Source organism: Harmonia axyridis, chromosome 2, assembly GCF_914767665.1.
Source record: "Harmonia axyridis chromosome 2, icHarAxyr1.1, whole genome shotgun sequence".
Classification (NCBI taxonomy): domain Eukaryota; kingdom Metazoa; phylum Arthropoda; class Insecta; order Coleoptera; family Coccinellidae; genus Harmonia; species Harmonia axyridis.
The window spans coordinates 57,390,339-57,410,907 of NC_059502.1; the positions used below are offsets into that span (position 1 = coordinate 57,390,339).

Here is a 20,569-nt window from a genome sequence, read left to right on the forward strand (position 1 = left end):
CCCCCTGAAACCCAAATTGTACAATTTACTGATGATAAACTGTGGCGCAATACAATCAAAAGCTCTTGTGAGGTCAAAGAATATACCACATACGCAAAGTCCCCCATCCAAAGAGCGATGAATGTGATCAAAAAAGTGAAGAGCAGCGGTTGGAGTGGATCTCTTAGGTCTTAAACCGTGCTGACAATTAGAAATTAAATTATACTTGTTCAGGTAATTAGTCCTACGATTCATTAACACTCTTTCAATGACCTTAGAAAGAACACTAAGGATGGATATAGGTCGATAGTTAGCTATGTTATAAGCATCATTTCTCTTATACAGGGTGGCCATTTGAAAACGAAACAGACGAGATTACAGATGAAATGAAGTTTTTTGATAGAAATGCTCGGACAGGTCGATTTCTGTTTCGAGGGGGACAACTTAAGATGTAGGTTACGGACGCATAGCGCTTCAACCCTTGCTGATACAACCCCCCACCCCCAATTTTTGAATAGGTAAGATGGGGTGAGTGATACCTCAATTTAAAGGTATTTTTATACTGATTTCAGCACAGTAATTGTTTTTTCATTTTATGCATTAGTTCTCGAAATATTCATGCGTTAGTTAGTTAGGAAGGAAGCCACAGTCATGGTTGTTTTGAAGCTCAAAATGTCGATTTTTCACAAAACACTAAAAGTGCCATGAAAACACCACTTCATTTTCAAATACTTAGTTAAGAATATTTCGAGAACTAATGCATAAAATGAAAAAACAATTACTGTGCTGAAATCAGTATAAAAATACCTTTCAAATGAGGTATCACTCACCCCATCTGCCCTATTCAAAATTTGGGGGTGAGGGTTGTAGCAGCAAGGGTTGAAGCGCTATGCGTCCGTAACCTACATCTTAAGTTGTCCCCCTCGAAACAGAAATCGACCTGTCCGAGCATTTCTATCGAAAAACTTTATTTCGTCTGTAATCTCGTCTGTTTCGTTTTCAAATGGCCACCCTGTATATTGGAAGCACAGTTGCATGCTTCAATATATTATATAGCAGGAAACACATCAGAAGAAACTGACAGATTAACACCATATGTGCTAGATGATCTGCCACATCGTCGGCTATAATTTTTAAAATTCTCGCAGAAACACAATCCAGATCAGGGCACGTTTTATTTTTTAAAAATCTAATAGCATAAAGTAGTTCATATTTATGCACTGGGTGGAAAAAAGTTGTTTCTTGAACAAGTAATAACAATTGGCCACCCAGATCTTGTGATTTAAAACCTTCAGACTTTTTTCTTTGGGCCCATATGAAGGATTTATGCTAATGCTCTACAATTAACTCAATAACTCAAAGATGGAATTAGTAAAGTAATTGAAGATATTGTTTTCCTTCTTATGTTTATTTGACCCACATACCTAAATATCCTGATTTCTCTATAAATAATTTTTTTTTATATCAAAATGAAACCTGTTTTTGGAAAACCCTTTAGAACCCCGTCAGTCCGGACAAAGTCATGGTAGATAATATTTATTGATGTGCTCGGAACGAACACTTGTTCAATCTCTTGATGTTGTTCCTGATAACAGATCTTAAATCTTGATCTTCTGTGATTAAATCAATTCAATCAATATCATTACTTAAAGAAAGTTGATACAAAGTTCAGAAAGTAGTTTTGAATATAATTTGGGGAAAATCATTCAAATACTGAAACAACAAGTTCAAGAAAACATTTATTTTCGAAGTGATTATAAATAATATTATATAAATTAGTATTGATCGTATAAAAATCGAAATAACCCATTCAGACCTATCAAAATTTCTGGAGTACTGAAAACATTCAACCTCTTATGATCTGATATACATTTCTAATTCAGTCGCTTGTATCTTGTTCAGCCTGTTGATCCACTAAAAAGCCTGTAGCCATCTATAGTCCGTTAACATATAAACAAAGTAAATCGTATGGTTTGCGCATAGGGCAACTCTCATTGGTCAATCCTAATCTTATTCCTCCTTCCTAGCGAGTATGGTTCACATTCCTCATGATCTTAAAAGGAGATAATAACTGAAAGAAAACTTTCTTTTGCTACACATAAAAACATTAATTCTATTCCATCACAATTGCCCTAATTGAGTACTTGTTGAACTGAAAAAAGTATTGTAATCAGAATAATATCAGTGAAGAATTTCACATCAGCTTTCTTCTTCTTTTTCTTCATCAGAACCCTTTGTTCCCAATTCTTCTGTGGGGTTTCTTGAGTGTGAATCTCTAGAACATTCTCCGTAGATTTCATGAAGATCCTCCAGCTTCGTACAAATTGCATTACTTCTATTGGAGGTATTCGTCACTTGACTAACTAGAGCCTTGCATTGTCCTTCAAGCCTTTTCAGCCTTTCATCTCTCGCAGCAAGCCTTTCTTCAAATGATTTCGTTGATGTTGCACCAGAATTAATTGGTATATCTTCATTTGCTACGGAATGTTTGTCTTTCGATGATGCAAGTGTAGCATCTGCTTCTTTTTTGGTAGAAAGTCCCTTTTCTAAGTTAGTTATTGAGCTTAAGTCACTTTCTTCAGGTTTTTCGAATGCGTTTTCAGTTTGATCGTCCAGATCTTGTGGAACTTCAAAACTTCCTTCATTTCTTGACTCTGTTTCTTCTGGATCTACTGTTGAAATGTCTTCAAGTATGGGCACTTCTTGAACATTATTGTTTGGAGTTGGTAAGGATTTGTCTTCTTTATTTTCTTCAACTTTGTTGTCATGTTCAATTTCTTCCGACAGTTCATCTTCGCAAGTCTCATCTACTTTACCGTTACATTCAGATATGTCCGTTTCGTATCCAGGTTCTTCATCGCTGGATCCTTCTCTCTCATCGCTGAAACCACTCTCAACACTGTTGTTACCGTCTTCAACGATGGTCCTACGCCGGGCAGCGAATTCTTTCCTAAGTATCAGCCATTCCTTCTCAGTCTTCGAATTCTTCTCTCTAGCTTGTTGCCATTTTTCCCTGCTGTATTCCAGTTCTTCCTTTAGCTCTTTCAGGAGTTTACGTTTCTGGGCTAGCTCATAACGTAGGATCTGCTCTTGAGTGTGCAGAAGTTTATGTTCTTTCTGTAATTTTCCCACCTGTAAGAAATGGTAAAAAGAGATTAACGAATTGAAGTTGAACTATGTATCTACGACTTCGTCTTTTCTGTTGATGATCAATATTTCTTAATATTAATTCAGTTTTTTCAGTGGTAGATAATAATATATTTGAAGGTTGAATAAACCATTTTTTGTCCACTTGTTCTAGGGAAACAATGGATTTTGTGCCAAGGATGGTCTTTAATTATTGAGTTCAACCCACTGAGTAGGAATTAACAAACCTCACCTTGGCAACACCAAGTCTTTAACATATTTCGTTCAAGAGATAGCATGACAGGGTAGAAGTGATTACGAATTCTTCATCAGTTTGAGACCACCTCCAACTCGAAATACAATAATTGCTAACGTTTGGGCTAAATGATAATCCGTTGTTTCCCAATATCAAGCTCTCTAAATCGAAAATTTCATGAAATAATTATTAATACTCACAAAGTTCCAGGTTTTCGATAATTCAGTAGAGACGAATTCAAACCTCTTTTCCTGTTCTTGCAATCTACTTTCCAAGTGTGAGTTCAGTTGTTTCAAATTGTTCATATCCTTTTCCAATGTCTTCTTCTCAACAATCAGTTCCTATATTCAGAAATTATATTTAGTGATTTCATCATCAGAAATATTAAGTTCTGTTATTTTTTCATTGCACTCTACTCTCTACTTCATGCATGAATAACAATAACAAGATGCAAACGAGTAGTCTATTTCATTATCTGAGAAAGAAGGGCAAATATTATGAAGGGTTTCCAAATGAGAGGTTTCATCTTGAATAACTAAATGGGCAGCTGTCACTTTCGAAGATGTCATCTCTTGATATTTGACAAGCTGATATTACTAAAACTGGAAAGATACAATCTTCAACAAGGCATTGAGAATGTTAAAATTCAGTACAAAAATGTTGGAAATTTTGCAGTCACAGTTCTCAAAACTAAAGCACTTTTGTGTCGTTGTAAAGCACCTTTTCGTCCAGCAATAGTGAAACTGGTGAAAAAAAAATAGATTTTGGAACAAGTTAGGGATGCGAAGAATTGAAACCATGTCTATCGATCAAGAACAACTGAGATTAATGAGAATATTGCTGCTGTAGGCCTTAGTGTTGAAAAAAATACATGTTGTTGATTTCTCGTCGATTTTGGAAATGGGTCACTCTTACCGCAGAATTGTAAATTTGCTTTAAGAAATAAAGGGATTATTATTATTATTATTATACCGCTTTAGAGCTTAAACTTCAAAACCTCACAGTCGAAATACCAATATGTGAATAACCTTATTGAATAGGTTTTTCAATACCAGAGAATAATCAAAATGAAAAAATCAACTAAAGTGCAACAACTTTTGCAAACCTTTTTATCAATGGTGGTTTTCAGTATTCTAATCAAGTTACTTACTTTAAGCCTGAAGAACGTCTTGCTGACACTAAGAACCGAACTAGGACCCTTTGGTGTTGTTACAGTTTTGTAGCACCGATTTTCGTCTTCTTCGTCGTTAGTTGTTTGATCTGAGACTTTGGCGGATTGATGACTTAAGAGCTCGATCAGAACACGCCAAACTTTCGGAAGATTTTCCGCTATTTCTGCTGGACTATTCAGATTATAAGAGGTAGAAGGTGTTTCTGAAATATAAAACACAAGGTCGTGTTGTAGAAAATGAAATGAAATCCACGACAAATTCGAATGAAGTTTTGATGTATATATTCATTGATAGATTCTCATAGAGTTGAGAAAGTTCAAAGGGATTGTTGAAATTCTTTTCGTCACCCAGTTGGCACAGATATCGCGATGTTAGTGTCATTTTTCATTCAGTTCTTTATAATATTCGATTCACCACAAGTGTTTCAATTGATTGCTCGGTTATGGATCTTCAGTATAAGTTTTAGCTGCCGAAAGCCTTCTAAATGGCGTCTACATGCTACAATGCTGATGTGATTATTTTGAAATTTTGTACAATAATTTAAGTTTATAATAAAGGGTGTTTTTTGAAAGCTATAGAACTTAAAATTGCAATGAAACAACGATGGATTATTCGATTGACATGAATTTTATTTATTCGCAAGATAATCTTGTGACATTAAATTTTAAATATGATTTTTGGCATATGACCGCAACGGCTGGCTCGGATGTAGTCCAATTTGGACGTCCAATTTTCGATGACTTTTTCCAACATTTGTGGCCGTATATCGGCAATAACACGGCGAATGTTGTCTTCCCAATGGTCAGGGGTTTATGGCTTATCCGCATAGATCAATGACTTTACATAGCCCCACAGAAAGTAGTCTAGCGGTGTTAAATCACAAGATCTTGGAGGCCAATTCACAGGTCCAAAACGTGAAATTAGGCGGTCACCAAACGTGTCTTTCAATAAATCGATTGTGGCACGAGCTGTGTGACATGTTGCGCCGTCTTGTTGGAACCACAGCTCCTGGACATCATGGTTGTTCAATTCAGGAGTGAAAAAGTTAGTAATCATGGCTCTATACCGATCACCATTGACTGCAACGTTCTGGCCATCATCGTTTTTGAAGAAGTACGGACCAATAATTCCACCAGCCTATGAAGCGCACCAAACAGTCAAGTTTTCTGGATATAACGGAATTTAAACATACACTTGAGGATAAGCTTCACTGCAAATGCGGCTGTTTTGTTTGTTGACGTAGCCATTCGACCAGAAATGCGCTTCATCGCTAAACAAAATAAAATGGACGTAGTGCGCGATACGTATTCCGCACAGAACCATTATTTTCGAAATAAAATTGCACTATTTGCAAGCGTTGTTAAGGCGTGAGTCTATTGATGATGAATTGCCGAACCAAACTGAAAATAAATCACTTGACAGCTGTTAAATCGGTCGCCATCTTGAACAGTAATCCCAACTTAAAGTTATATACCTCGAAAAAAACACCCGTTATAAACACCAAAAATCTCACAAATATGTTGTTTTTTCATCTCTTAAAAATAACAAACATAGTACCAGGACCTACCGGTTTCTGTCAGTGCTTTTTTCTTATCACAGTTCTCATTTTCACTAGGTTCATTCTCTCCGGATATTTGATTGACCAAATCAAGGAGCACTTTAGGAAGCGCAGAAGATACTTCACTCGATACTTCGTTGTTGACGATATCTTTGAGAAGGTCATGATTTTCTTCCAGTCTCTTCAGAAGCTTGTCGAAATCCAGTTCAGGGGAGTTATGGAAAGCTAACAGAATGTGCGAGAAGAGCTAAAAATTGATGTCAGTTATAGTTAGCTTTAACTATATGGGTTTAGTGAATACATTCGCGAAAATAAGATATTCAACGTTATTCCAGAAAATACTCATGGTCCAGTCCATCAATCAAAACATTTGTGTAATTCCATATCGAATAAATTGTTCTCTATCAATGACGGAGTGGGGATGGTCCCAGTTGCGGCCAGTATGGCGACTTGAATATTACTCGTGGAATGGGTTAGATAATTGTATTTCATTGTATCCGAGTAATTTTATATGTGGCACTATTCCACTGGAATAGAGTTGAATATTCTATATTTTCGAATCTATTTACCTAAATCTGTATATGAATGCGACTTACCTGATTGATTACTGCCAATTCGGCTTGATATTGCCTTGTTTCAGCCTTCACCAAGCCAAGATTCGATTCTAATGATTTAATTGTATCATATTTGTCGGAATTATCCTTTTCTAAATCTTGAATTCTCTGTTCGAGTTCGCTGAAATAAAATCATGCAAATCAGTCACTCTGTAAGCGAATTTGTAAGATGTTATTAAAATTAACCTTTATATTTCTTTGTGTGCCTGTGGATCCCAGACTTAAGTTATGTATAAAAGTATAAAAGCTGAAAGATTCGATACGCAAGTCCGAAGAGGAACCAATAAAAATTATTAAAATTTAGACCATCGTGGCTACGGCAGGAACCGATGGTTGAAAGTATATGGAACTGTGACCTAATTACGTTATAAGTGAAGGATTTTCCAATAAAAGGATCCATTTTGATATTATAAAAAACGAGTATATTTTGAGAGAGGTCAATGGATATTTATTTCATTGGAAATAATTGCAGGAATTCCATCTCTTAGGTCTTGAATCTATTGATAATAACCTTAAGTCTAAGTGTTAAATCAAAAGATCTCGGTGGCCAGTTGTGAACACCTCTTGGAAAAATAACACGGCCATGAAGCTTCATTTTCAAAATGGGTAGAATTTCAGGTACTATTTGATCACGTTGAATATTTTATCATAACACAGTTCTGTTTGTTCATTTATTATTTTTGTATCTGAATCCCAAATATTCTATAATACCATCTGTAGAATGTCCAAAGTCTGATGCTGATGAATTTGAAATAAGTTCGAAACTGCGCGGTAAACAATTTAATCCCCAAATTGTTAAATCCAAATTTTTGGTAGTAGAAACATAGAAAGTAAAAAACTTGTTTTAAACATGATCAACTATGAATTAGTGAAGCAGTTCAATATTTCAAAATTTCTCGTAGTGGCTTAGCTTAGAAGTATTACTCTTTCATTCAGAAAAATGTTATAATTTAAATGTTTACCAGAATAATAAATGCCAGAAAAAGGATATCATTTCTGAAATAATCATCAGATAATCTAATGCCAGTACAAATGAAACACTCAATGAAAGAAATATAAACAAATTCAATGGACGCAAGGCCCCAGCAGTACTCACCTCATCTTCTGTTCACTTTTCTCTAATTCCTTTTCTTTATCTTCAAGGTTAGATTTCAGGAGGCTTGTTTCTCGTTTGTGAGTTCTACTTCTCTCTTCATATAGTTCTCTCAAATTTCGAATGTTTTGTAATTGTTTCTCGTATTCTTTTTTCAAATCATTCGACATGAGTGATGCTTCCCTTTCGTTGAAGGCTATCTCTATGGATTTCAATTTCTCTTTCAACTGTTGACAAAGAATTGAATAAGCTGAATAGTTCCTGCAGAATGAGTGGAAAAAATTGTATCTACCAAAATCTTTGCTTGAATTTTTTATGATTTTGACTATGCTATCAACACGAAATTTTGGACGCATATACACTCAACATCTGAGCCGTATCTAGGTACTATTGCGCAAGAGGCAATATATTAGACAGCGCCCCCCCATTTTCGAAATTTTTTTTTTTCATCCATTATATTTTCTTTTAGTATTTTTTGTTCATAATATAAGTCGTATATTTTTGTTTTGCTGATCTTGTGATTATTTTAGGCTTAGTACGCAAATTCTAAGGAAGGATAGCAATATTTTGAATTTTTACAGATTCCTCGGCATAGCTCGTTGCGAGGCGTATAGATACGTGAAAACCGAGTTGTGATCTTTCAGATTATTTCGCCTGGTGAGCAAAATCTCAACCCAATGAGATTTGTAGATAATCATGACAATATTGGGTATCTACTTCTTTTCCAATATTATTTTTTGAATTCTCTATGGTTTCGATGATAAAATGAGCTTAAAATTTCTTACGAAGCTAGAACTTATATCAATAGGTACCCAAAAATTTTCCTCCGTCGATTTTGTGGTCAGTGAAATATTGGGTAGTTTCCTTTTCATATTCTTCTTCAATTTTGTATGGTTCTGACAAGGCAGTCAACATGAAATTACGCACTATTCTTCAAATTATAATTTTACATCCAATTAATGAAATGAAAATGTCCATCTCAATTGGATGTGTAGTTTGGAAATGAACAAAAAACAAAATATCGAACGGCCATATCTACAGAACCTCTCCATTGATTCTCTCCATGAACGAATTCAACTGTGACATTCAAGAATCGAAACTATTCTAGAAATTTCAAGTTCCTAGGACTTTTTGTCCGAGAGTTATTTTATTTGCGGACAGCCGGACTGACAGACAGCATCCAATTTGAGGACGGATTTATCATCAGTGAGTTGAATCTTATCGTATGAAACTATATTCAGTAAAATTTAAAAATTACAGACATTTTTGAATCGGTTCGGGGATCAAAGAATTAATGACGTGTTAAAAATCGAAAATTTGGAAAATATATGAAATAGATCTAATGTGAATACAGAGTACTTACATCTTTGAGTTCAGTTTCTCGTATTTGCAGCAATTCTTTAGAAACTTTAATGACATCCTTTAAAGCAACAACATGTCGTTTGTAATCTTCCCTCTGTTCTTCGAAATCTAATAGGCTAGAGTTCATTTTCTGTAATTCACTTTGCATTTCACTAACACTTATTCTCAGTTGTGTATTTTTCTCCCTTATGTCTTCAACACTCTCCTCCCTTTGTCTTATTTCGAGTATTTCTTCACGTAGACTCTGGTTTTGACGCCTCAAAAACGCTAATTCTTCATTTTCTTGTGTGTTCTGTTGATTGGATTGTTGGTTCCTTAATTTTTCGTTTTCTTTCCTTAAAATATCAAGCTCTTCTCTTATACCCTGTATTTCTTTTCGTTTTTGCTCCAATATTTGTTTTCGCTTATCTCGTTTTCTATCGAATTCTTCTGCGAAGTTATGGAATGAGTCCTTAGGATTACTTGCTACTTGTTCTGGAATTCCTTTCTCGATAACGCCATTTCTCCACCAAATATCTTCTTCTTCTTTATAACTCAAGTTACTCGGAGTGTTACCCATTATGATATACTAGAAATTTAAGAGAATATTACAATTGTGTTTGGTATAAAATGTGGTTCACTACTTGCATTAAGTCTAGACAGTATTCGTATATAAAACGTTTTTTACGAAAGTGGGAAGTGGATCCCCAGAAATTGACCCGATAGGTTAAATTTAGCCACACAAAGCATATACGCAGTCTAAACTTTTGCCAAACAAACGCTTTCATGGTAGAATTAACAGATCAACAATTACAAGTAATAACTAAAAATAAAAGTCGAGTGATGATGACTCACTTTTATATTTTAAAAATTTTCAAGGCATCCCACAAATTTGTGTGTTGACGTTAAACAGGTAGCAACGACACCGCATTCAAAGATTCCTCTGTTGACTGACATATTGAAAATATGGTGAATATTAAATTTGTTTTTGTTCCAGAAATATCTCATTAATAGGATCCGGATTATTTCAGCTGTATATACTGTATACACTCCTGAGAAAATCAGGAACACACAAAAGTACTGATACAACAATTTTGATGAATTTAATATTATCCATAAGGTTTTCTAATATAAGGTTTCATTTCGACATTGAAAAAACGAGAATATTTTAAGAGCAAGCAATGGATGTTTATTACAAAGTAAACTGAAAGTTATGCTATTGAAAATGAAAAACAATATCAGCCATCAGCCAAGGCTACGGTAGCAGCACCATATCCTTTTCAAGAAATTTAATCGAATTCGATCTTCAAAGTTTTAAATTGATTGTGACGCAATGGTATAGACATTAAATAATCTTTTACGTGTCTAAAAGTGTTAAAACCCAAGATCTCGATGGCCTCTTCGAAGAATCACACGGTCAGGAAACTTTTTTGAAAAATTAAAAATTGCGTTGCTTATGTGACATGTAGCGTCGTCCTGTTGAAAATGAATGTCGTCTACATCAATATCCTCCAATTTCAGCCATAAAAAATCAATCAACATCACTAATTTGTCCCAACAGCTCAAAGATTTTCACCAAATTCATCATTGCACGACAACTAAAGTGTTTTAGTATTGCAATCTGTGACCTCAAAGTTTCCATCATTTTTGTAGTGAATAATATCATTCCATTTTTAGTAATGGCTAAATTTTACTTGTCAAATTTTGAAATATGACAGCTTCAAAGGTGACCGCTGTTCAAATAGACTATTCAAAGTGAAACCTTTTATTGTAGAACCCATTGGAAAAATTATGAATCTGAATAACACCGAAAAAATATAAGGTTTGATTCTGTGATGAAAATAAAGGTGGAAATAATTTTGTATAAAATTCGTTGAAACCCCCCCCCCCCCCGAATCTTTGGAAGGGAGTAACTTTTCCGGCGGGAGGTTTTCCAAAAAATGTACCACCTTAATTTTCATTCATCACAGAATCACATCTTACTTTTTTTATGTTACTCAGATACACCCTGTATAAACTATTTTGGGGAACAGGAATTGATACTTTCAAAAGACCAAAAGAAACTGTCGATAATATTTTGTCGTTGATTTGGCACAAATCTCCCTTACACTCACGTGAAGTTTAGGGTTCATCTGTCATTCAATTTGTTTGCAGTGATTTATTTGTTGTTTCATCGAATCAGTTTTTCATGTCAATTCATCCTAAGTGATTCATCTGATTTTCACGAAAAATTAATTGATCAGAGAAGCATTTCTGAAAAAATTTGAATGATTTTTGGCCAAAAACTCAATAGATCTTAACGATCACCGATCGGGTAATAAGCGCAGATCAGCTTATTTGACTACCAATTTCTTATTGCCAACAACTTAAAATCTGGTTATTTTGCCTAGAATTTGCAGATTAATTATTTCATATCAAATTTGAAAACATCATTCTCTATTTCTATAGAGGTCAGTTTTTGCCATTACCAACTTCTACCAATAAACTAATTCATATCTAATGAGCTGAGAAAGATAATTCAGCTTTGTAAAGCTACAACATTTATACAGGGTGTTTCATTGGGAAACGTAAATACTTCAAAGGTGCATAGGTGGCACCAAGGCTGTTCTGGAGATACTCCATTTATTGGGTCTTACTGTCTTCGTAGCCGAGAGACAGGGTGTTTTATGAATTTTGCCCGTTTCTTTCTGAGGCCGTATCAAACGAACCACCAGGTATATTTTCTTCATATTTGGCAAATATGTTCCTAATTGAGAGCCCAAACGTATCATGCAATAACCGCCTTAATAATCCAAGTCCGGGTTAACAAAAAATTATGAATCGTCTGAATCCTCGAACCAACAAGCTGTACATCGGAATTTTGAAAATCTGTTTTAATATTCGAAAACACCACTGAAAACTAAACGGTTAATACAGTTTCACAAGTTGAATTCAAAAGGTATTATCCCGAATTATTTTTATGCCTTTGATTGAGTCACAATACTTGCTAAAAAGGGTAAATGTAATTATATTAAAAAAAAAGATACCATTGCAAGGGAAAAACATTTTTTTTTCAAACAATATATAACATTAAAATAATATTCTTTTTTGACTTTTCCGCCTTCTAATAGGAGTTTCAAGAACGTTACAAAACTGACAACATTATATTGTAGCAATAAGCTCAACAAGAATATCTGAATATCTTTTAGGTTGTTTCATAGGGTTCCAAAAATGAATCAATAATGTTTTTCAGGTATTTTTCATGTTTGGTCTAGCTTGTTTGTTTCAGGAAACAATGTTTTGGCCCAAATGTCTTTTTTTTTCGAATTTCGAATGGTCTTAAATAATTGGGTTCAACAAAATTGTGAAGATTTCTATATTATTGAAAATTAGGAAACAGTTTAATGCAAAATTTCGTCAGGATCGTATAATTGGGAGATTTGTTCTAAATTCGATATCTCAGAAATTATCGGTCAGATTTTAAGGAATTTTTTTTGTATATTGAATTCATAATTTAGGTTTCTATCAATTCTATCTAACGCACAGGAAGAATAATTTTTTCTGATCTGCGAACTACAGAATATATTTCAGAGGAACTGAATTGTTTTTAATTATTTTGGATATTTACGGATATAGACGAAGAAATGTGAAGATGCAAAAATATACACGGACGAAATTTTCGTGGGTCGTTGAGTTCACGGTCAGGAGAAGACGTAGAATTTTTTTTAAAAAAGTTTGTTCCAATAAAAACACCGATTCCATTTGAATGCAGAAAGCTCGTTTTCTTTTTTATATAGCCTATTGTTTTCTAGAGGAAATTGTGCTAAAAATAAATAATATTGTGTTAAAATACTGTATCATTCTGTTTTTATAACACATTACTCAAACTCACATCAGAGTTTTTCTGTTTTTTTAATTGGAAACGAGAAGAAGAATAAGATGGAAAAATTATTTTAATGAATTGTCAGTTTTTGAAGGACATTTATTTTGTTCAAGATAATAATTTCTTAAAAATAAAAAACGAATTATTGAACATTCAATGAAATCTTTTGTATAATTTGAAAAGTTAATTTTTTCATTCGAAGAAAAATTCGTTGTAACTGTTATAAGCTCGGTGGAGAATTTTATCGGTCACTAACTTGCCTACCTATTGAATTTCCTGAATCCTAAGAACATTTATTGGGTATCCTTCCTATGATTTGTCACTTTCGATAATCGCACAATAAATTAAAGAATCGAACTTACAAAATTAGCACATGGATACGAAAAAATTCGGTTCGATCGGTATCGTTGAGAAATCGAAGCTTATACTTGTATGCAAGCGCGGAATATTTTTAGTTTGAGTTTATCGGAAACGTCAGGTTGGAGTTTTCATGCCAGGTTTAAAAATAAATTCAGCATTTCAGACTCTATCTCGCTCATTCTGAACTATTCTTAACCAGATAGGTCTATTCATCGAATAAATTCGACGATAGGTAGCTAATTCCCGCCTAATGATCCTTTTTTTTATCATATCGATCCTCATTCAGTGACTCTTATGAGATGTTTAGTGTAAGATGACCAATGTGACAATACGAGAACATATTTTCATGAAGAAGAAATTCTCGAATCCCTTATCTTTGAAGGTCGTTTTCTGAAAAGGTAAACAGGCCATACGGAGTTCTTCTACAGTTGTTTTATTTGCCGTGTTGAATCCTGTTAAAATATTTGCATTATTTTCTTTATTCATTGTTATCAGCATAACTTCCATGTTGATTGAATATAATATATTAGTACAGAGTTTCTTCTCAATGAAAATTTTGTTGTCGTTGTGTTAGTACGTACTGTGGAAATTCCGATATGAGGTAAGAAAATTTTAATTTTTCATGTCTCGAACATTTCCAGACTAATCTTCAATTTTCGAATTCGCTTTTCAATTAAAAAATATTCTTTCAACTTTGAGGTTTTAGGTCGTGATCATGTCTACGTTCGTCTTGTCAAACAATATTTTAAATACTTGAAAGAACTGGAAGGAATTCTTGAGGAATAGACTCCCAATATTTCCTATCTTGTTGTGATTTCGCATATTATTTTTTCTGCATACAATCATAAACGTTTATGTAATGTGTTTCTAAAAATATGAGTCTATTCATTATGTTTTATAATTAACTCTATCAGGTGGCTTAGTATATTTTCATACATATACGTTATTATAATTACGAAATTTGTGGATAAGGTCTCAAAACAGATCTTTTTCTTAGTCGCCTAGTTGATAAAGCCGTAATATTCAACAGGAATATAATAATAATTTTCATGTTTTCCGAAATCTATATATTTAATCACTTGGATTCTCATTTGACAAAAATACACTATAATATAATAATATTACATCAATGGCAACGATTTTATTGAGATAATATTCACATTTTCTTACCTTGATAAGAACGTAAAACATTTGAATATTTGCCTGGAAATGCCAGGTTAGTAGAAAATCATTAATGAGAAAATTACAACATTGAAATCAAAATTAACGAAATTTTTCTGTATTGTATCTGACTATTTTCATAGAATTTTTTATCATGTATTGATTTTTATGTTCTCATAATTTTTTGGGAGTATACAATAAAAACTTGATCACCCAGAAAAGGTTGAAAAAAGTGCTGGGTCCTTCAGACATACTTACGTTTTAGAACCTATTTACATTTCTGATATTATGAAAAGAGTGGTTAGGTATTAGTAGTAATCATGTTGTATCCTTCCATATTTCCTACTCAAAACATATCAAATAACATCTATATCAATTTGCAGGTACTCGATATTTTTGTGGATTTTCATCCTGACAATTACTATACATTCCATTGTTAACGTAGATTGTAAGAAGGCAAAAAGACAAATTGAAGATGACATCGAAAGTTCTGAACAGACAACCAGAGTGAAATCCAGAAAATCTGAGAGCAATTCCGAGGAAATTTCTTTTTCGAAGAATAAAGCTAAAGACTTATCGAAGTCGAAGAAAGGAAAGAAAAACGATGATTCATCAAATTATGCAAGCGCAGAAATAATTGAAAATAAAAAGTACAATAAGAAGAAGCCGAAAGTAAATTCTAAAGAAGATCAAGATAGTTCAGAATTAGATTCCAAGAAATTTCAAAAGAATAAAAAGAGCAAATCTCGTTCTCAAGATGGTGAAATGAAGTGGTTAGAAAATGATAGTGAGATATCACAAGAAAAAGATCGTAAATTAACGAAAAAATTGAAGAAACAACGAAAGTCAAATGATATTTCGGAAGAATATGTGAATGAGCCGAAAAAAAATAAACGAAAATTGCAGAAAATAGATGAATCAGAGGAAGAGATACAGCCAAAGAATATTTTGAAGAAGAAAAAGAAACAAATGATAGAAGAACCACTTGAAGATGATGAACCAGAAACCAACGAGGATGAAGGAGATGATTCGGAGAATACAGTGGAAGTTAAAAAAGAATTCTGTAGAAAAAAAAGTTCAAATGTTAACAATTGCTCAGATGACGAAGAATCAGAAAGTAATATGAGCGAAGATGAAGAAGAAGAGGAAGAAATACCAACTTCAAGTAAAATCAAATACAGTAAGAAGTTTGCACACGAGAAGGCTTCTAAAAAAAACAAGAATAAAGAAGCAGAGAACATACTAAAACTTCATAGAAAAGCAGAAGTCAACTCGAAGAGCGCCAAAAACATGAAGAAAATGAAAAGGTAAGGAATTTTATTCTATCGTAAATTTGTTTGGTTCCAATGTCTTAATTTTTCGTGCTCTAACTAGAGGCGGCAAACCGGCATTTTGCCGGGACGGCAAATATTGGAGGGCGGCATTTTCAATTTTTTTCCAGAAATCCTAGAAGAATGTATTGAATATTTTTTTAAATTTCAACGAACTTCACAAATGATTTTTTTATATCAAATTAACTTGTTTTGGGCGTGGGCGCATTCGAATTTGAAATAATGGTTCATCCATATCAACCGACTGTTCCACACAATATTGGATAAAGGTTTTTCTGAATCTGAATTGCTAGAAGAATTTATTGAATATTTTTCTTTATTTCAACGAATTTCAAACATGATTTTTGGAATAATAACTGTTTAATGCTGATTGGAAATTGGAATATTATTTAAAATTTTCTGAATCAATTATATTTTTACAAAGCTGTCAAGAGAGAGTATGAGATATTTTTTTGCAAAGGTATCTGAAGAGCCTCAAAAAAAAAAACTCAGAAGAATTATTTTATCACTTGCTGATGCGAAATTCAGGATCAAATTGAATTATATCATTCAGCCGGTCTATCCGTAAACATAATAACTCTGGAACTAAAATACCTAGCAACTGGAAATTTCAAAGGTAGATTCGGATATCGATTACAAAATGCAGTGTAGTTTTGAGGTTCTAGGAATTTGAAATATTATTCTGCTAATATTTTCAAAATTACTGGATTGATCAAACTGAAATTTTGTATTCACATGAGGAATAGGCTATTCCAGAATTTTGTTCAAATCGGATAGTAATAAAATAGATAGATCTGTTTTCTGAAGCAGAAATTTTTTCCCTGTTTTTATTCGCTGTAAACGTTACCATAGCAACTGCTTACGAAATCTTTAGGATTTCTGTTGGCCAACTCGCCCAATAACACTTAACTCAATAAGTCCCGGGCCTAGCCAGTACAAACCAATTTTTCTTAAAAATTTCACTTATTCGTGAACATAGTCACCAGTGGCGACGCCAGCCTTCAAGAATTGGGAGGGATCAAGGAGGGGCCAAGATTTTTGAGGGGAGGGAATCAAGATATCCAGGTTCACCTATTTTTTCCTCATGTAATATTTAAGGGGGGCAACAATACTTCTGACCCTCTCTAGCGAAGCCACTGGTAGTCACTGGTATCCCATTGGCGGCGCCATGCCCGGACATATCGAGTAACGTGAAAGTTTGCTAGCAAAATAATGAACTCCTGAAACTTTGGAGGAAAAAAATTAACACCTTCTGTACTTTTCACAGTTTTGGAATGTATATTATTCAAAATTCGTTTAAAAAATAGGTCCATCCAGAGTTTTTCTAGAAAATTATGAGATCATGAAATTAAGTACAAAAAAAAATTGGTTGTTGTACCAAACTAATCTAGTTCGGAGAACGATGGATGAATGTTTTAGGCAAAAAATCAAGGAAAGAGTTCTAAAAAAATTCAAGAATTTCATTTCTCAATTATTCGAATTGTCATTACAAAATAAATAAGTAACATCTGAATATTCAAGGATAACCATTCCAAATCAACAATATTAAGTTTTTGAAAACAAATTTGCTATTATATCAAATTAGTAATAAAAATCGTCTTTATTGAACGAAAGTTTAGCTTATTTACTCTTTCACTTCAACCTAAAATAGAAATTGTTGAAAGAAATTTTTTTGAATAGGTTCTTCAGATTTCTTTCGGAAAGAGTTTCGAAATATCTATTAAAAACATCGTTTTGGTACAATTTCAATGGAATCCCCTCATATGTATTCAATAACAACAACTCAAATATCGTTGAAACTTTGAAGAATTTGATGAAAATAAACGGATAAGAAAAATCCTTGGTAACCATGATATAAAGGTATGTTTATTCTCGTCCATCTATAATCTATATAAATAAATTTCGATGAATATCTCACTATGCCTTTTATAATTTTTCGCATATCTATTGTAATTATTAAAGCTATAAATGATAATTATTTCTATGACAACAGATTCGATCGAGTTGACTAAGGTTGCAGCAGAATATTCTTTTCATGTATTTTTCTATGACAAATTTGCACAATTTACGCCTAGATATCCTCGATAACTCACAGGATCTTGGTGGGCAATTGTGATCACCTTTTCAATCAATATAATATAATAACATAGTCAGGAAACTTTTCTTACAAAATTGCTGTTGTTTCGTTGTTTGTGTAGCACGTAGCGCCGTCTCGTTGGAAATAAACGTCATCCACATCGATATCTTCCAATTCTGACCATAAATATCATTAATCTAGCTCTGTAGTGCTATCCATTCACCGTAAGGGTTGCAACCGTCTCATTTTTGTAAAAGTAATATCACTAACAGCTCAAATTTTTCCACCAGTTAAATTTTTACTTGTCAAATGTCAAAAGCTAAAAGCTTCAAAAGTGACAACTGCCCGGATAGCGGGCTATTCAAAATGAAACGAAAATAATAAAATTTTGCTTGGAGTTGAAATTGTTAATTCAAATTTATGCAAATTTCATTCCGATCGAATTTGTATTTTTGAAATTATCAGAAACACAACAGCGATAGAAATACTTAGTAGGAATATTCCCATTAGAGATCAGACATTCAAGATCCGATCCAACCTAAAAATTTTAAAATGCATGGATGTTCCGTTCGGTAAGAGAGTAATCGTGATCACGGTCGGACCGAACAAAACTGAATGTGATCACTGACACCATCATTGACTTGAACATCAACGTTTGGGGTCATTTCCGTTTGAATTTGAAAAATATATAAATCGCGACGAAATGATGAACAGTATTTTTACAAAGATAGCCTATAGTTGTAAGTTGAAAAAATTATACAGATCTTTGATTATTCAACTATAGCAGAATCTCTATAAATCTATGTATATACAGGGTGTTTCCTAATTGTATGTCAATATTTATGGGGGTGGTTTTTGGGCCCATTTTAAGAAAAAATCTTTATATGAACTTATGTCCTAAACGTCTTACCTTTTGAGATAAGGGCTGGTATTTCAAATACCAGACACGAAGAACTGAATTTAAATACTGATGAACTGTTTCACGAAATAATTACAACCGCCTTGACAACAGAAATATCAATTCCTAGCCACAGTCTACTACGATAAGTAACAATTTTTTCTTACATACATAATGTAATTTATTTCAAAGTAGAGAAACGGTTTTTATTTTTTTAACCGAAAACCGTGCAACGGATTGAAAAAAGGTCAAGTGGTCAACTGGTAAGGAAATGATTGGGTATTTAAAAAATAATTATTATTTCAGAAAATCTCTGTGGCGTATCATCAATGTCTGCCAAAATAGGCAGGTCAAATTACGTACGAACGCCACTGGTGGTGAAAAAATTGATTAATTAAAAAATGCCTCTTGTTTCATAATACATGTATGACAAATTTTATTAAAATATCTGAAGTGGTATTGTAGATATTCATAATAAATTATTTATTTTTGAAAATTTTACCATCCTGTATCTCAAAAGGTAAGACGTATAGGACATATGTTCATATGAAGTTTTTTTCTTGAAATGAGCCCAGAAATCACCCCCATAAATATTGACATTCAATTAGGAAACACCCTGTATAATAATAAGAGTAAACCTAAACTATATTTGAATGTATTGATATTTTTCTTCCTTATCATAAATATTATTATTATTAGAAAAAAGTTATAACATCTTATTTCTATTTCATTTTCAGGTTCCAAGATGAGGACGATGAATCAAGTGAAGAGGTGAAGCCTAGAAGGCGTTTTTCGTTATTGGAAGATGATGAGGAGATGTAGATGTTATAATTATTATATTGTTATTTTTTGAATTTTTCATTAAACGATTTTTGAAATGAAATATTTGCCTTGTTACATTTGAAATCAAGAAGAATATTGGAAATGAAATATCCAATTTCCAAGACAACTGCGATTAGGTTGATATTTTGCTTATATGTATTTATAGAATAACAATTTCAAGATTTCTCTGAATTTCATGTTGATAACGTCATCAAAACCATAGAAAATTTCATGGAATATCGCAAAAAATACTGAAATTTCAGTGACAATTGATTCAAACGAGTTGAGGTTTTACTTATACAGGGTGAGTCTAGAGTAACTCTACATATTCTAATGGCTGGTTTATGCACCATTCCTAAGATCTAAGGACAAAGAACTAAACCTAAGAATTCAGTGGCGTTTGTGCACTCTCTTGTTAGTTCTTAGTTGAGGAATGAGCATTTGCTCGAACTAGAAGGTACTGCTTCACAAGAGTTAGGGATATCGTATTCAATTTCAATCGTTTTGAAAAGTATGTAATTTTCGAGAAAATCGCTTTAAAATCATTTAAAACTCAATAACAACTTCAATCGATCCAATAAAAATCAGTATGAGACATTTCGTTAATCTGGTCGCCTTTTTTCTGAAGTTTGGTTCTTTTCATATGCTTCATGAATATTCTTATTTTGAAATGGAGTCAGTTTATCAACGGCTTCGATTTTAAACGAGTTTTTTTAAAATGCCAAGACGTAATATAACAAACGCTGAGGCTAATAGAGCAATCGGAATGCTACAGGGTGGCCTAACTCAGGTTGTTGTAGCGGAAAGGCTCCAAGTCAGCCAAAGTGTGATATATCGACTTTGGAATAGTTTCAGGGTGACAGGTTTCGTGTTGAAAAGACCGACGCTTGGTGGGTGACGAAAAACAACACCTACTCAG

General features: G+C 33.3%; 2 protein-coding genes across 4 annotated transcripts; one reads left to right on the forward strand and one right to left on the reverse strand.

The window, feature by feature from the left end:
* Positions 1-1,705: 1,705 nt before the first annotated feature.
* On the reverse strand, positions 1,706-13,491 carry LOC123673919 (intracellular protein transport protein USO1). 3 transcript variants are annotated; one of them, XM_045608687.1, is made up of 8 exons: positions 13,364-13,491; positions 9,162-9,728; positions 7,802-8,025; positions 6,688-6,826; positions 6,101-6,338; positions 4,512-4,735; positions 3,562-3,702; positions 1,706-3,111 (listed from the first exon to the last, which is right to left on the reverse strand). In XM_045608687.1, the coding sequence occupies exons 2-8, from the start codon at positions 9,717-9,719 to the stop codon at positions 2,179-2,181; spliced, it is 2,457 nt and encodes an 818-aa protein (XP_045464643.1). In that variant the 5' UTR covers positions 9,720-9,728; positions 13,364-13,491; the 3' UTR covers positions 1,706-2,178. The 3 variants fall into 3 exon arrangements, with proteins under 3 accessions (XP_045464643.1, XP_045464640.1, XP_045464641.1); XM_045608684.1 differs by having other exon boundaries at positions 13,266-13,454; XM_045608685.1 differs by having other exon boundaries at positions 13,278-13,429.
* Positions 13,492-13,543: 52 nt separating this feature from the next.
* Positions 13,544-19,711, forward strand: LOC123673920 (uncharacterized protein DDB_G0283697-like). Its single transcript, XM_045608688.1, has 3 exons — positions 13,544-13,962; positions 14,906-15,829; positions 19,566-19,711. The coding sequence occupies exons 1-3, from the start codon at positions 13,958-13,960 to the stop codon at positions 19,648-19,650; spliced, it is 1,014 nt and encodes a 337-aa protein (XP_045464644.1). The 5' UTR covers positions 13,544-13,957; the 3' UTR covers positions 19,651-19,711.
* Positions 19,712-20,569: the final 858 nt, after the last annotated feature.